The sequence below is a fragment of the Spea bombifrons genome, chromosome 2, assembly GCF_027358695.1.
Source record: "Spea bombifrons isolate aSpeBom1 chromosome 2, aSpeBom1.2.pri, whole genome shotgun sequence".
NCBI classification, from domain to species: domain Eukaryota; kingdom Metazoa; phylum Chordata; class Amphibia; order Anura; family Pelobatidae; genus Spea; species Spea bombifrons.
In genome coordinates this window covers 42,923,857-42,937,269 of record NC_071088.1, presented here as the reverse complement: position 1 = coordinate 42,937,269, position 13,413 = coordinate 42,923,857, and the positions used below count along the sequence as shown (strand labels likewise).

Below are 13,413 nucleotides of genomic sequence, written 5' to 3'. Positions count from 1 at the left end.
CCCCTTCAGCAGTTTTTTTTGCAGAGGTTATTTCATTGACACTGCTCTTGCAACACGCCTTTCCATAAACACACGTACACATACACTGCCCTTACACACAACTGCCCATAAACACAGATATACACATACACTGCCCTTACACACAACTGCCCATAAACACACATATACACATACACTGCCCTTACAAACACTTACCTATAAATACACATACACATTCACTGCCTTTACACAAGCCTATCCACACACATGTATACCCATACACTGCCCTCAGACACCACTGCCTTTACACTCATATTTACACATACACACACACCAGCTTACAAACATACAAATACATAGCCCTTACACCCCTTTCTCCCCATCTCTTACCTTCTCATCTTTCATCCTCTATCCTCCATCCAGTTGTGGGAGCGGTCAATGAAGACCGGCATCAATGAGGACCGGCCTCTTCGCTCGCCCCCTCCCCCATAGATATGCTACTATTTTTGGGGCTTCGTGGTGAATCACTTTGATGGCAGTAATGTGCCGTCCCAGGTCACAGAGGTCGACGAGGTTTTGTGGGAGACTAGTGGCGCCTCTGGCAGTGAGGGTTCCTCCTGTAGCCCTCTCTAATTGCTGATCCTGTAATATCGGGATCATGAGCTCAGTGGAGCTGCTGCCAAGCTTTTTTTCTTTCTTTTAGAAAAAACTAAATCATGATATAGCATAATGGATGTGGGCATGGTTTTGGGTGCAGGCAGCACAAAGTCTTGAGCCAACCCTGATGTAACTTAACATCTTTTTTTTATGTTGGTCCAATAATAGGTATCAAGTTTGACTAAAGACTAAAGCATAAGTTATTGCTAAAATGTAACTCTGGGGTTCTGGCATAACTGCTGTATATGGGGTTTCATGTAAAGAGGGATTTGAATCTAAAGTTTGAAAACTTGGCTTTTTGTTACAGCACCTTAAAGGATAGATATGTTCCTGCATATTTGACAATTCAATTGGTTATTAAGATCATTGTTTTTCACATTGCATCAAATGATCATTTAATTTTTATGTACCCTATATACTGTATTCACACTTGACACTATATGATAAAGAACCATACCTGTGTACAAGCAATGCTATTTTAGTACAAAACTAAAACTAGTAGCAGATTAATCATTTAACCACTGTGTGTATTTTAATTAGAAAAAGTGTGAACGTTACTGGGTGGAATTGGGATCTGAAGTGTTACAGTGTGGACCTTTCGCTATTCAGTGTGTAAGTATATATGTAATGCTTGTATACATTAACTTTACTTAGTTTTATACATATAAACCATCTACCAATCTAACAAAATACAATAATCATATTCCTCTGCAGAGCGATGAGAAGAAAAAGACAGACTATATCATCAGGACACTGGTGGTTACCTATGGGAATGTAGGTGTTTCTATGTTTTTGCATATATGAAATTAAATGTCTTTTGAGAATTTTGAATGGCCACATTTTCTAATTGTGAACCAGGGACAGGGTTGTCGCTTCAGATGTGTGTAATGTTAAATTAATTTCCATGTCGGATTCAATTTTGGTTTTATGTCAAATGTAAGAGTTACCCTTACAACTCTAGTAACTAAGGGTGTTTCTTAATGATTTTAAACACCTCTGGGACTGGTAATTTTATTTATCCTTATATTACTGAATATTTAACAGACGTCATAGGATTCATGTTTTGGCGCTTGTTCCACTTACATCTAGGAGATAAGAATTGTTCACCAACTTCATTATAAGAACTGGCCAGACCATGATGTTCCCTCCTCTACCGAATATATTTTGAACCTGATAAAAGACATTAGTCAGCTCCAGCAAGATGATAGTCCACCAATATGTGTCCACTGCAGGTAAGGATTTTTTATTGGAATGATGATTTATATAATGAAATATATTATACATAAATTAATAAGTAAAAGAGTCTTGACTTAATTGAAAGATTAATACAGTGGCTTGCAAAAGTATTCACCCCCTTGGCATTTTTCCTATTTTTTTTTGCATTACAACCTGGAACTAAAATTGATTTTTATTCACTTGGTGAAAATAACTTTTTTATAAAAAAAAAAAAAAAAGTGGTGCTATGAAGCCCCTAAATAAGACCTGGTGTAACCAATTGAATGAAGATAAAAAATAGCAAACCAAACATGTTTGCTGTATGCCTAAAGGCATGTGAGAGACTCCCCAAACATATGGAAGAAGGTACTGTCAGGTGTGTAGGGGTTGGAGCACAGCGCAGAGAGTAGTAGCAGAAGCAAACCAGGGTATAACAGCAATGGTTTTATTCCACTGTGCAATAAGAAAAGGCAAAATCAGTACCATACAGAAATCCGTGGTCTGGGGCAGAGAGAATCAGCAAAGTCCGTTAAGCAAGCCAAGGTCCATAGAATTCGAAAAACAAGTATCCAGCAAGGAGGTATGGGAAAACCGGAAAGGGACTTGAACAATCAAGCAATGATGGATCAGTGCTGGAGGGTTAAATAGCCCACCAAAGCCTGACTCATCCCCCAGCCCCTATACCTATAGTCAATGGTGACCTGTCCGCCACCGCTTATCCTGCCCCCTGGTCTGCTCTCCTGCTTCATTGGACCACAGGACACCCCCACCACCATCACTCCTTCAACAGATCGGTGGATGCGGCCTGGACGGCATTGTAGGTCTCTGGTCAGATGAGACTTAAATTTAGCTTTTTGGCCATCAAGGAAAAATGCTATGTCTGGCACAAACCCAACACCTCTCATCACCCCGGGGAAATTCTTGAGGGAAACCTGTTTCAGTCTTCCAGAGATTGGGACGGAGGTTCACCTTCCAGCAGGACAATGTCCCTAAGCATACTTCTAAAGCAACATTTGAGTGGTTTAAAGGGAAACATTTAAATGTCTTGGAATGGCCGAGTCAAAACCCTCAATCCAACAGAGAATCTGTGGTATGACTTAAAGATTGCTGTACACCAGTGGAACCCAACCAACTTGAACGAGTTACTGAAGTTTTGCCTTGAAGAATGGGCAAAAATCCCAGTGGCTAGATGTGCCAAGCTTTTCAAGATGTACCCCAATAGATTTGCAGCTGTATTTGGTGCAAAAGATGGCTCTAAAAAGAGTTTCTGGTCTTATTTCCTGTTTGTTTTACAATAAAAATAGTTTGCAGCTTCAAAGTGGTAGGCATGTTTGGTAAATCAACTGATACAAACCCCCCAACAACATTTTAATTGCAGGTTGTAATGCAACAAAATAGGAAAAATGCCAAGGGGTTTGACTACTTTTGCAAGGTGCTATATGGTATTCTAAAACTTAAATATTCTAAAAGACCTGTCTCTAATAGAATAGTTTCCTCTCCCCTAGTTTATATTCCTAAACGATCTTAAAAGTACAGTGTATATGGTATATGCATGTGTGTCATAACTATTAAAGATTTTATTCAAAGCACCTACTGGCATAATGACATATTAAAAAGTACATAAAAAATACATACATAATGACATAATGACCAAAAATATAAATAATTTGTCGGTGGTTCATATACATGAAATAGATGGGGTATAATAGTAAATGGATTAAACTTGACATAAAAATTGTGTGAAGGGATGTGAGTGTGTGATCATCTGAGCAAAAATGAATACAAAAATACCTGCCAGGTATTCTATAACTGAAATGTGTCTTATTATTGGCAGAGTATGAGTGAATGATACAAATGAAACAAACTTAACTCAGGTAAAGTGATCCCTAAAATCTGTACTGATGTAGTATTGTAAGATGAGGTTTTGAAACACAGAATATGCAGAATATTTAAATTCAGGTGTCCATGATCAGAATTGTGTACATTTGCGTTCATCGTAGCCTTACTCTCTTTATTTTAGTGCTGGCTGTGGAAGAACTGGGGTTATTTGTGCAATTGATTATGTGTGGAGACTCCTAAAAGATAAGGTAAAGTTTCAAGCTGCAACTAAGCTTCCTTTGCCAGTACATCATTTATTTTTTTACTATATAGTAGTAAAGAGGCAATCATATAGTAGTAAAGAGGCAATTAAATGTATATGGAACTATTCACTAAAACGAATTTTAACCCCTTGGTAACAGTTGACGTGCCTGGCACGTCATGAGTTTAAACGGATTTAGAAGGCAATCTAAAATCACTTTCTTCTCCCAAACGGAAAACTACTACAGCTGCCCCATCTGATCTCTCTTCAGTGCATCAACATATGGCATATTAAAAGAAGTAAGAAGGATATCAGCAATCATCTCCTAAGCTTAACCGGTGTCACTGAAATGCCTGGATATAAAAGCATTCAGCGACAATGAAAACCCACTTCAAAAGTGCCATAGCGAGATTTGACGCTCGTAAGATGGCAGTGCCCTTTAAAAAATTAAACAAGTTCCCAAGAGGATCTCTCCAGAGCTTCCCTTGCATTTTTAATACAGGTATTGTATTCAACCATGCAAGTCAATGGAGCGCAGCATACTAATCACAATGTGATTGGTAAAATAAATAAATAAAAATAATGATAAGAAACAAATAGAAATAAATATAAATGTGATAACATGTGAAAAAATTTCCTCACTGATGTGACCAACAGGGGAACCATCCAGTTCCAGCAAAAAAATCCAAATATATGTATGTATATATATATATATATATATATATATATACATATAATATATGTATATATATGTATATATTAATATATGTATATTTATATATATATATGTATATATTAATATATGTGTATATATTAATATATATATATATATGTACATATGTAGATGTTGCTGAACGCATATTGGGGTGTTGTTTGACAGTGACATATACCAGAAGCTGTAACTTCATATCAAAAATAAAATGTGTGAGAAAAAAAACTTCTCACTACCACAAAGTTTGACAAAGGCTGGTATTAGAATTCATGCATGGAAAGAGTTAAAATACTACCTTTGGGTGTCTAGTTTTTGAACATATATGGTTTGGTGGGGGTAATTTGAACTGTAAGGGACAAGCAACGGGACAGACACAAAAAGGTAAAATGCAAAAACATTTATTAAGATGCCAGATAGAATACGAGAATTGTGAACCAAAAACAAAGTCCAAATAACAAGCCAGAGTCAATAAACAGAGGGGCTAATCAGACTAGCCAGGTCAGCAATATGAAGGTCAACGAAGTCAGGGTACAGAAACCAGAACACAGAGTTTGCTTGGTAACAGGAAACGAACACAAGGGCATGGAGGAAATGGGGCTTGCTGGTAAAATTGCCTGTAAGAGATCGGCTGATGACAGGTGAGTAACTGTGCTAACAGAGAAGTAAGCAGCTGGTTAAGCAACAGCTGAGTCAGCCTAAAAATATAGGCTGACGGAGGTCAGCAAAGTCAGAGTACAGAAGTCAGGAGAGTAGTCTTACGAATCCAGGTAATACACAGGAACACAAATACAATGGAGTGAACTTGGTAACAGGAAATAAACACAAGCAAGGAGGAAATGGACTGAGCTGCTAAAATAGCCTAAAATAGAGGTTGGCTCTTAACAATCATGTGAGTAACCATGGTAACAGAGAAGTAAGGCAGTTTGTCAAGCAACAGCTGAGTCAGCCTGAAGCAACACTGGCTTCATAGATGTCCCAAATAGGACATGGAGCAGTATGACAAGATATGAAAAATTAGTTTGAAATAGCAATATGCTACTTTTACTGTAAAAAATGGGTATTTGTAAACTCAGGACAAATATTACACTCTATTTAGCAGGCTTTTTTTTCATTAACTTTTGTATATGAGTAAAAGATTTTTTCAAATAAAAGTCAGTTATCTAAATTTTTTACCATATTTTAGATTTGTGTTATAGTACACATATGACCAAAATAATTGTATCTAATGTAACCTCTTTTTGTCATGACAAAAACCGTATTTGGGTGGGTACAGTAAATGAGAAAGAATAAAATTACAGCTAAACATGAGCACTGCAGAAATATGAAACAAAGGGCACAAAGAATAAAAAATAGCTCTGTCCTTATGGGGTTAAGCGAAAACTGACACATCAAGTATAAATTTGCAGTTGAATCTAGCACTATGAAACATTTATTATCTACAATATTTTTTAATGTTTTGCTTTTAAGTTATCCAGATCTATATTTTCTTCCGCTAATAAAACATCTGCCTATTCCAAAGGCATAGATATTTAATGCAATCTCCACTATTTCAGTGAATTCTTAGAGAGGACTTGTATCACAGTCCTACTGTCAGCACAAGCAGGAATATTAAACACACCTAGAGTGGTAGGTCTGGACCTTGTGGAGCTACCCAACTCACCAGTGGGCTCCCTTGAAATAGTGATTTGTCCGGGGTCTTACTGCCTTGTCATCATACCTGGGAACTTCTGGGCTACCGCTACCTGGAGCCTTCCCTTGCGGGCATGTCAAGACCCCGCTCCCGTGACCCGGAGGATTCGGGTCTTGACCCAGGGCTTGACCCAGAGAACCGGAGAAGCAGCGCTCACCCGGCAATCTCCAGGGCAAACCCAGAGAGTTCCCAGGTATGCTTGTCATAGAAGCTGACAGACTTTTGGTAGGAGGGTGGTGGGAGGATAAAGAGGCAACATCAGGAGAGAATATATTTATGCTTATTTAAAGATAAAACACAACAGATCTCAATTTTGCCTATTGTAAAATAGTTCACTTAAAATTGAATTTGTTCAAATTAGCTGCTTGAAAACAAAATATATAATAAATTGATTTAATTGGATTTTATAAACTGCACAGATTTAAGTTACTCTTTAATGTCAAGTTTAGCATGGTATCAGGTTTATTACTCCTATTATCATTCATCTAGATGTTCTTATGCAGCAGTCAAAATCAAACGGCTTTCCTTTTGTAATTCCATTAAGTTGTTGTTATTATTTCTTTTTTAGATTATTCCAATGAACTTCAGTGTTTATTGCATCATTCAGGAAATGAGAACTCAGAGGTATTCACTTGTCCAGACCAAGGTATGTTGTCACATTCAGAAAGATTATGCACAAAGATGCAGACCCAAAGTATATATAGTAATTGTAGTCATTTAATTCAGAAAGAAGTGTACTGTGACCAATTTTTTTGCGTTTTTATGTACTACTGCCACTGGAAGACCATTCTTGGCATCTACTAGCCTTTCTGTAAAAAAATTCTAGCATTACTATCTGCCCTCTTCTACTTAACACTATATCATGCTGGTATAAAACTAGAAACTATGGTGTATAGAATTAGCTTGCAATAATATGGAAATAAAACAGTTTAATTTCCATACGGTAGAATCTGCACCTATCTTTGTTGTAGTGGTTTTAAGGGACCAGTTAAAGTATATCTCATAAAGAAATACATGTCTGTAACTAGGAATATTTAATTCTTAGACATGCTCAGGCCCTTACTGGCCACAGGGCAACTGCCTCGTGATGGGTCCCCACCTCCAACTGAAGAGGGCTCTTAACAGTAACATGTGCTTGCAACAGTGGCTCTGCTTGAAGTCACCACAGGTCTGAAAAAAGCAGAGCGCTGGGATATGACGCTCTGCAGAGAGCACAAGCATGAAGCTTGAGTGAGAGCTCTGCTTGACCTGCCCTAAGGGCAATCTAGACAAGGACAACATGTACCTGTAATTAGATCACTGGGCTCCAGTTAATGCAGAAAGTCTGAAATATTGTAGGCTTAGTTTTGTATATTTAACATTATTTTAACAGCCTCTAGATGAAAGGGCTCACACAAATCCCCTTCCTTTGTTCAGTAAATTTCAAAATTAAGCAAAATGAGTTTTCTAATGATATTTGTACAGTTGTATTAATATTATTATTATTTTATTATTTATATAGCGCCAACAATATAATCAGGGCTGTCTTCAATAGGGTATGACAAAACTTGAATTGACAGACTAAGACAAACCGATATGTTAGGTAAAGAGGGCCCTGCTCACAAGCTTATAATGTATAATACATTTTTTCTTAATTTTTTACAGGAACAGTATGAATTAGTCTACCATGCTGTGGTCCAACTATTCAATAAAGAACTTGAACGGATCAATGCAGAAAATTGCTCTCCTATGTCAGAAGTAAGTTATACTTTTTAAGTGACCCAAGCCCTCACATGGTATTGGTGCTCATTCTGACATTTCATAGGATTAAAATAATTATACATAGGCTTGGCTGGACTAGACGGCGCTGGCACTTTTTATAGTCCAGTCTGATGATGTGGGTGAGGTCAACAGCTGGATATGCATGGCAGCATGCTACATTTTTATACTCACGTAGTATAGCGCTGGACAAATCAAGCTGAAGGCCATATTCTGCAGCGGAAGTGGCAGATCGGGTGTGTATGGGGCATCAATGGTTAGAGGCATTTGCCTGGTGTGCCAGATGGCTAGTCCAGGCTTTTGTTGAACAGACTTTTCTTTGAACCAGTGCATACATTTACATAAGGTTAAATTATCTAAAAATCAGAAAAATCTGCAAAGACGATAATACCTATTTCTTTTATAGGTAAGGCAAACTCATTCCTCCAATTCGTCACCTGCATTACCTTCAGTTAACCTGGCACATGGGTAAGTGCAAACCCTGTTATTACAAAAACATTACATTACAGTGTTAAATAAGATTAAAAAAAGACATCAAGTAAATACAGTTCAACATTTTATAATTCAAGAGGCAAAATTCAAGTAACTTTATGTTGAGAAAGATTTTCTTGAGAAATTAAAATACATTGGAAAGACTGCGCTTTAGTTTGTGATGCAAAATACAGGGCCGTACCACAGTCCCCTGCCTCTACAGTTCTTCTGAAACCCAAAGTCTTCATGGTGCAGAAAAGAGACCTTTGAAACTGGACTTCATCTGCTAAATAACATCTATAATACTTTATTACCATACACGCACAAGGTGTGTGTTAGCATATAATTGATTCATAATTTGAGTAATATTGTGTTTATTTGCTCCATAATATAAGTGCAATTAAATGAACACTAGTTGTTATATGTTCAATAACATCATCCAAGACAGCTAATTTGATCCAAAACAGGATACATAAATGAGTAGGGACCCCTGAATACACTTTGTAGGGGTGCCAGGATTTTGTGTTACACCACTGCCAAAATACGTAACTGTATTTCATGTGTGTCTTTGTTCTCATTTTCTCATGTATATCTCAAATGTCTTAATATACTGTGCATTTGAATATACCAATCATTATCAAAAATATCAAAGAGTTACCTGGTTTAAAAAATATATATGTGGGTTTCCAGTGCAAACTGAAAAAAGTGAAGCTTGCCACTGGATACTTTGGTGAGGAAACAACATCTATAATGTTTGCACTAGGATTCCTCTTAAAAAGGAACATATCAACAAAGTATTTAGTTCTTAAGCAAATGCTCATCCTTATGATACCCATAGGGTTATCCAAATCAAAAATAGAATTTCAAGTGTTTTTTGTGGATTGCAGTAATTTTAAGACTTGAAACTCACACAATTAATGGTGTCACACGTAGTGGTTACTTTTAAAGCTATACTGTATCCTTAGTAAGGTGTTTTTAGACAGCTGTTCCACCGACAATACATTTACCTCCACTCCGACATCTAAGTGCTGTGGTGCATGCAGGGAGACTAAATAAAGCTTTGTGATTGTGGGGTTTTTAATCATCCCGCTTGAAACTAGAAATCTGTGACTTCATGAAAAAAATGTTTTCACTGGGGATAGTTCAATAATTAATTACAGTGCTCACATAGGTGCAGCTGTGACAAAACCAAAGGTGCTCTCTATATTTCTACCTGGTAATTGACACAACCTTTTGCAAAAAATATTTCTTCTTTTGTTCCTGGCCAGGCTGTATATTGCTATTTGTTAGATATAACATCTGTACCCACAATCTGGTGGTGAGTTGGAAATCTTTAATCTAGGGATATAAAACAGAGCCATGAGGCATTCACATTTTTGTTCTCTGTACCACAGTTCCTGAACTAGGATACATAAGTATGTAGTTGTTGCATTGTTAAATGTATTTCAAATTTGTATTATTATAGTTTAATGTACAAGTGAGTAACCTGTGTCTAGAAATAACATTCAAATATATTATAGTTACACAGATCAAAGCAAAGTTGAACTGTCGCCACAAGAGGAGATTTTCCAAAACTCTGCTGGATTTTGTCCAATATCCTGTAGCCCAGTAGTAAAGCTTCGTAATGGAATTCAGACCTCATTCATATCCAAATCTGGAACTTGTACTACTTCTACCAACCAGCAATCTGACCCAGTTAGACCATTTGAAGATGTACCTGATGCTCTATCAAGTTTGAAGCCATGTAAACAGCAAGATACACAATTTGGAAATGTTAATTCCAATGACCTCCTCTTCAAAGCACACTCTGGTGATACGAGAAGTTACAGTGGGCATCAACCATTAATAAAAACCAAATCGTCACCATTTGAACTGCTAAAGAACAGATACGTATCAGATTCAGCAGCTTCAGATTCCCATATGTTTAATAATCCAAGAGGTCATGTTAGAGAATGCCTTCGTTGTGAAATCACTGGCTCTTTGGGTAATATTAGTACTGTCCCTAGCACACATGCTTATATACGTTTGACTGAAGACCCTTACTTCTCACCATCATCTTCGTCTTCTGACCCGGGATCTCCAAAGTTTGCCAATTTCTATGTGGTAGCATCATACCCTGATGTAGCTAAGCTACCAACTAATACACTAAACATGGAATTACTACCTTCTGGTACTGCTCCTGTGCCTCACACCAATATAACTTCTGCAGACAAATGCAGAGAGCGTAAGTACTATTTTGCATTTCTGCCCATTTTGGTTTTCAGTCTATATAGTTGTAGGTATAGTTGCCATATTAGCCATTTTTAAGAAACACACATACATTTTACATGTTGCTGAATACCACGTGTAAGGTGCAGCTCGGCTGAATGTGGGATATATAAACTTACAGGAGATAATCGATTACTCATTTACATATAATGCAGGGTAGCATTTCATATTTGCTTGTCAACAGCATATGAAAATACCTCAAAAAGGTTTAATTCCCTAAAATTCTTTTGAATTTTATTTTTAAGATATTTGCTAGTTTTGTGCCATTGTACAAATGTCAGATAACTAGGAGGATCCCCAATTAATCAAATGAAAATGAACAAAACTTTTTTTAAAAAAATTAAGATTCATTCATGCAAGACTTCTGAGAGGCAGGCCTAAGAAATGGCTGCTTTTTACAGAGCTCCATCCAGGAGGGCCTACACAGGGCCCGACTGGGAAAAAAAAGCAGCCCTGAAAAGATTTGGAGACCAGCCCCATATAGTTTATCTCACGGTTGAGCCCTTGTACCCACACGCACCCTTTATACATACTCGAGTCACACTATTTGCCATACAAATAACTATAAAACATTCTTTTTATCGCATTATTAGTATTAAAATGCCAGAAAGCAAAAGTGTTAAAAGGCCATAATAAATTAAATACGTTAGACATAATGGAATCAAAACATTTGTTACTGCAAACATTTTAAAAAAAATATTTGCCACACTGAATCAGAATCAGACATACAAATCCTGTATTTGCAGGTATACTTAAATAATGTATGGAAGCATAGCATTGCAGGTGTAGATCTACAGGACACACAAACCCAGCATTGCAGGTATAGAACAACTGGAAATTCAGTACTGAAGGTATAGATTAACCCCTTAACGACAAAGCCCGTGCAAGTGCAACGTGATAACGAAAAAGCCCGTATGCGTTTTTGCCGTGACCGGCGGCTTTGCTGCATCCACGGAAGCCTCACAAGTGAGGCTGACCATGGATCCGGGGAGGAAAGCCCTTCCGATCGCTTCCTTACCTGTTTAAGCCTGCCGCCGCACCAATCATCAAAGATCGCGGCGGCAGGCTTAAACAGGTAAGGAAGCGATCGGAATCGCTTCCTAAGCATAAATGGTGTTGCTGACATGCCTCGATATCGAGGCATGTAGCAACACAACCCCCCTACCCCTATAGCCTTGTGATTGCTCCGAAGAGCAACCACAAGTGCCATCATGCAAACGACGTTGCCGCCATTCACAAGATGGCGTCAACAATAGAAAAATTAATCCAGACTATCCAGACCCTCTTGAGAACTCTCGAGCTCCCCCTGCAGGTTGAATGCAGGTACTGGATTCAACCACAAAAGGGGTGGGACGAAGAGCTGTGGCAGGGCTATTGGGCGGCGCAGTGCATGCACACCAGCCACTTTAATTTCATTAGTGGCCGGCAGCCGGTGGAGGCAGACTGACGGCCACGCAATGGCCGCTTTGAATCTTGCTTGGATGTTTCTAAACTCAGGACAAATAGTAGAATCTATTTAGCAGGTTTTTTCATTAGTTTTTGCAGATGAGTAAAACAAAAAAATCACCATATTTTATGATTTCTTTTATAGTAAATTAGATGATATAATAAAAATAAAGAAAGCCCTGTTTGTCCTGAAAAAAAAACAATATATAATATGTGTGGGTGCACGAAATGAGAATGAAGAAAATCACAGCTAAACAGCAACACTGAAAAATGTTAAAAGAGCCATTGTCCCACAATGTACTACGAATAAGAAACAGTCTTGTCATTAAGGGGTTAAATAAACAACACATGGAAACAGCACTGCAGGTATTGATCAACTGAATAAGACATACAAACCCTGTATTTCCAGGTATACATAAATAATGTATGGAAACATAGCACAGCAGATATGGATCAACAGAATAACACACAAACCCAGCTTTGCCAGTATAGATCAATTGGAAATCACATAAAAACTCAGCATTAAAGGTATAGCTGAAACCCCTTAAATTACAGGCATAGATCACAGGTTGAACACCCCAAAGCCAGCCCTGGTGTCCACATTGCTCACATATAACCTGACCAGCACCCAGATAACACACATGGGGCTTGCCATCTTTGTCCCCAAACAGCACAGCATGAGTCAACTTTGTCCCCAAACAGCCTGGCCTGTGACATCTTTGCCCCATAAACACCCTGCCTGTGCCATCTTGGTCCCCAAGGTTCAAACACCCTGCTTATGCCATATTTGCCTTTCCACAAATCACTTATACATCTATGATACACAAAAACACTTTTACAGTCACTCACCAATTCACACTTCCTTTCACATAATTCATTCACACAGTCATTTATTCTCTCACTCATTCACACAAATCATTTATACATATTCATTAATGCATTCTCACAAATTCATTAATTCATACACACTCACTGATGCATTGAGAGTGCCCGGGACTTGAAGTCCCATTGCGGGACTGTCCTGGGCAATCCGCAACATGTGGTCACCCTAGTGCCCACACAAGTTAAAAATTGCTTTTTTTTTTTTTTTTTTTTTGTTTAGGACAAGAAGGGCTTTTCGTCTAATTTCATATAAAA

At 37.8% G+C, this 13,413-nt stretch overlaps 1 protein-coding gene across 1 annotated transcript in view; it reads left to right on the top strand.

Annotated features, from left to right (window-relative positions):
* Window positions 1-13,413, top strand: part of PTPN22 (protein tyrosine phosphatase non-receptor type 22) — a 72,176-nt gene that overhangs the window by 27,099 nt on the left and 31,664 nt on the right. The window contains exons 6-13 of the mRNA XM_053457639.1: window positions 1,177-1,248; window positions 1,351-1,410; window positions 1,726-1,868; window positions 3,872-3,938; window positions 6,902-6,979; window positions 7,978-8,070; window positions 8,498-8,559; window positions 10,083-10,786. Of these exons, the coding sequence (XP_053313614.1) occupies window positions 1,177-1,248; window positions 1,351-1,410; window positions 1,726-1,868; window positions 3,872-3,938; window positions 6,902-6,979; window positions 7,978-8,070; window positions 8,498-8,559; window positions 10,083-10,786 (1,279 nt within the window). The remainder of the gene's footprint in view (window positions 1-1,176; window positions 1,249-1,350; window positions 1,411-1,725; window positions 1,869-3,871; window positions 3,939-6,901; window positions 6,980-7,977; window positions 8,071-8,497; window positions 8,560-10,082; window positions 10,787-13,413) is intronic.